Below are 4,036 nucleotides of genomic sequence, written 5' to 3'. Positions count from 1 at the left end.
CAAAGCTATTGCATTCAAATAAACCATGCAAGTTGGGAACCAATTGCATCTTCTCATCCTAGTCCACATTCATAGGCATGATCTTGAAATTGAAAAGGTATGACAAACACCTCACATTATACCATGTGAAAGCATTCACAACTATTCAACAATCGTTTGCATCATCAATTGCCGCATGAACCCATCAATTATCACATGAATGAGCCTTGCAACTATTTCCACTCAAATGCATCAACCCCCACCTCTCAAACACATATGTATGCTCTCTACTTGAGCATAGAAGCAACCTTATGAATAAGCACATGCCACTAAACCCTTGATCATCATTTCCCATCTTTTCAATGGCAATGGTGCTTGATCTTAAAAGTCCTCCAATTTTAAAAAACTGTGTTCGAGATTATGTAAAGACAGAAGCTTCACTCCACATGAGCTCATGAATCCACTCACATGAATATCTACTTTTTAAAAAGCTCCCTAAATACCAAAGTGTTTATTCCCTCACCCAAATGGTTGTGGCATAGCCACAGTACATGATACCAGTTTTTACTCATTTCTCTTTGTTTCTGTCGAAGATGAGAAGATTTTGAGACATGATCTCTTATTTGCATGCATAGGTCATTACAGGCCCCCAATTTGAAAGGAATTGTGTCTCTTCTTTCTCTGTGTCTTTCTTTCTTTGTCCCTATACCCATAACTAAAAAGAGCAAAAATCAATACCACCACTAAATTGCGAAATCATCAGCTTCATTCATGTTCAGTGGTTTTATTGAGTTGTTGCCCATATGAAAGCCATTCCATACCGATGCCTATTGCTCATTTTCAATGTTTTTATCACTTCAATTTTTTATAAGGTTGTCATTCCATTGTTCCTGAAGTCTCTCAATCCAATTTTCAAAAGCAAACGAAAAATGCCTCTTTGCCTCGACATAGGGGCATGATTATGGAAGACCATGTGAGAGAAATAACAAGTACATTTTAAAGAATTTTTATAACGTGTAAAAATAGAAATCCACAACAGTTTTCAGAGCAAATGCCTTTATGGTGATTATTCCATGCTTTAATGTTATTCCATCCCATAAATATTTGAAGGCTTAGTATATGATTATTTGAAGGTATCAATCTCCTTGCGAAGCTTGATTCCTATTTGCCATCATTTCCTTACCTGCAACAAGGAAGAATGCAGTATGCCTGGTTCGCAAAACAAAAGCAAAAATACATTAGCCCAATGTTGTGAATAACATAGCTAAAGAGGTAATTGATTTATTCAGGATATTTGCAAAAAATACCCCTCATTTTTCATGAAATTCCCGAAACTATTTCCCCAGTAATGGACCTCTCCCTACAATCCTTTTTCTCTCTGGTAATTTAATGTCTCCAGATATGGAATTGGTATTTCTTGGGAATTTTGTGAAAAGTAAGGGCTAACCCAATCAATTTCTCTAAAATTCTTTTGTGAGAACCAACCGGAAGAAGTTAAGCATTCGTCCTTTCGAGTCAGTATCAATTTCCTCAATGCTATCAAGGGCTCCTTGCATATGCTCTAGCCACCTTTGAGCTCCTTCCTTCGTAATTGAATATGGACCGTGTCGTCCGATCAATGCTGGGTGCCCTGAGATGGTAGAATTTACTTAAAGCAATATACTTCTACACAAAAACTCACTGAAGATTACTATATATGTCTGTAATGTGCCTTAGATTTCTACAGAAAACTGCACTGATGATATAATATATATATATATATATATATACACACACACAGCATGGCTTACCCTTCCTTTGAGAATATAATGGCGGACCTCCCATCCTTTGAATGAAAAACTCATATTGGTTTTGTATAGCATCCTTCTTATTAGAATTTGCAAAGATAGATCGAAAAGATTCATCGTCTTCATCAGCATAAACTCTGAAAGGACTCAAGACCAATCACTTACATTTCAACAATAAATTCAAAGATCCAACTGAGTCAGACATTGAGTTTGATCAGAAATCCAATTACCATAACAGAGAAGTATCAGGCAAATGTTCATGAGCATTACTCAGTCATACTAATCAGTCATGGTATGCATATCGGGTATACTTTTGTCTCTTAATCTTGATAAATATGCATGGTACACACAAATTGTTGAGTGAAAGGGCCATAATTTCCAACATACATAAAAACAACAGATTAAAGCTGCAAGAGAAGCACTTGCAAATCTATCTGGAGAATACTCAGAGATTCACAAGCAGTATACTCCAAGTTGCAATCTTCCAATTGAAGACAAAGTAATGAGGAGTCCATTAAGTTCCGAGCCTTCCTTTTCACTCCAAATCATGTATTAAGTGTATACTTACATATATATATATATATATACTCTTCCATAACAGGAATGGCATGAGAAAGCAATTAAAAACTCCCTTTATTTACATCATTGCTTTCTCATAAGTGATACAAATACATCTACACATATAATGGCATTACATACATACATACATATTTATGCAAATACTTATATAGATAATCACATACATACACTATGCATGTATATATACATGCTTTTTTGTAATATTTTTGTATATATGCATATACATATTTATGTGCGTGTATACATACACACATAAATACATATAGGGAGGGGGAGGGAGAGACAGTACCTGTTGTAGAATTCTGTAGATAGCTTGACAAAGGTTTCATGGCCAAGCTTGGTGTAAAGGTTGACTTCATCGATGGAGAAAGCATCCTCTTGGGAGACACCACTCCATAAACTGGCTTTTGTCTGCAAAGACTCCATAGGTACAGAGCCAAAGACACCTCTGTTCCTCTTCCTGGCTCTGTCTCTCTCTCTACATATATGGTATACATATACTGTTATACATACATACATACATACATACATACATACATTCATATACATACACATATTCATATATACATATACATACATACATACATTCATATATATACACATATTCATATATACATATACATACATACATACATTCATATATATAGTCATTCTAACGACATAATGCTTACCAACATGTTACATAAACACACACACACACACACACACACACACGCAACCAAGCCATGGCTGGCTTTCAATTCACACCAACCCTAACTCTACCCCCCATTGCCCCAGCCCCCACCACCTTTGTCGTCACACGGACTCCTTTTTCTGGCCATTCCGTCCATCCATTCGTCCGCCCACCCATCCTCCGTAAAAAAACTCATCTTCTTCCCTGTCTTCTTCTTCTTCTTCTTCTGATCCTCTCCTTTTTCTTGCCTTATTATTGCTCTCCTTTCATCCGACAAAAACTTCCCGGAAAACCGCACTCCCTTCCCGATCCCTCCCGGAAACTCGTCAATCGTGCTCGTCGTTTCCATTTGTGCTCGACTTCTCTAGCATATGCCCCATGTTTTCCTTGCCTTGTGAGATTCTCTCATTTTTCGTTTACTTCAACTTCTTACGCTTTTTGAATTGCAATGTTGTGTTTTGGGGAGGCCCAAAGGACATGCTCTTGGAAGGCCTCGATTTGCTCATCCGTCCATCCGCTCCTCTCTAACCTATCACCGAGGAAGGAATGTGTGGCAAATGATTTGCCAAATACCCACATTTATTGTGTTGCTTCACATATGGACAAATGTTGTCCAAGGACTTCTAGCCATGCTTAGAAGGAGAACAAGGTTGCGTGATATAGGAATGTGATGGAGCGTCTATGTAAATTTCCCACTTATTGTGGTTGGTGATATGGCAACATCTCTAAATTGGAGATAGTTGGTCATACTATGTTATCTAGGAGCGGGTTAATTATCTTTCATATATGGTCTTCAATGTAACATAAACTCATCAATGGTAGGATTCGGCAACCACAAACCTAGCTAAGGTGTTTGTAAATGTCACACAACATGTAAGAATATTTTGAAAAGTGTCAAAAGACTTTTGGTGGCAAACGTTTACCTTTGAACATGGACAAGGAGGGAAATATGTCTCTCATCCACATAGAAGTAACTCTACAAAGTGCTTATCCAAAACAAAACATAACAAATACCCTA

General features: G+C 37.2%; 1 protein-coding gene across 1 annotated transcript; it reads right to left on the bottom strand.

The window, feature by feature from the left end:
* Positions 1-809: 809 nt before the first annotated feature.
* Positions 810-2,821, bottom strand: LOC147851029 (group 2 truncated hemoglobin 3-2-like). The gene is made up of 4 exons (XM_087335531.1): positions 2,635-2,821; positions 1,770-1,903; positions 1,465-1,609; positions 810-1,188 (listed from the first exon to the last, which is right to left on the bottom strand). Exons 1-4 carry the CDS (start codon positions 2,769-2,771, stop codon positions 1,116-1,118), a joined length of 489 nt encoding a protein of 162 aa, XP_087191657.1. The 5' UTR covers positions 2,772-2,821; the 3' UTR covers positions 810-1,115.
* Between the last annotated feature and the right edge of the window lie 1,215 nt (positions 2,822-4,036).

Source organism: Azolla caroliniana, unplaced genomic scaffold, assembly GCF_043228905.1.
Source record: "Azolla caroliniana isolate FFs.n. ecotype wild unplaced genomic scaffold, voAzoCaro1.0.p SCAF_20, whole genome shotgun sequence".
In the NCBI taxonomy this organism is placed as follows: domain Eukaryota; kingdom Viridiplantae; phylum Streptophyta; class Polypodiopsida; order Salviniales; family Salviniaceae; genus Azolla; species Azolla caroliniana.
Note: the sequence above shows the minus strand (reverse complement) of the source record. Positions and strands in the feature narration are given on the sequence as shown.

Excerpts from the sequence above, each read along its gene's own strand:
- LOC147851029 (XM_087335531.1), bottom strand. The coding sequence starts at position 2,771 with ATGGAGTCTTTGCAGACAAAAGCCAGTTTATGGAGTGGTGTCTCCCAA. Across the intron at positions 1,610-1,769 it reads ATTATATTCTCAAAGGAAGG|GGCACCCAGCATTGATCGGA; the intron begins GTAAGCCATGCT and ends CTACCATCTCAG. Across the intron at positions 1,189-1,464 it reads CGAATGCTTAACTTCTTCCG|GCATACTGCATTCTTCCTTG; the intron begins GTTGGTTCTCAC and ends TTTGCGAACCAG.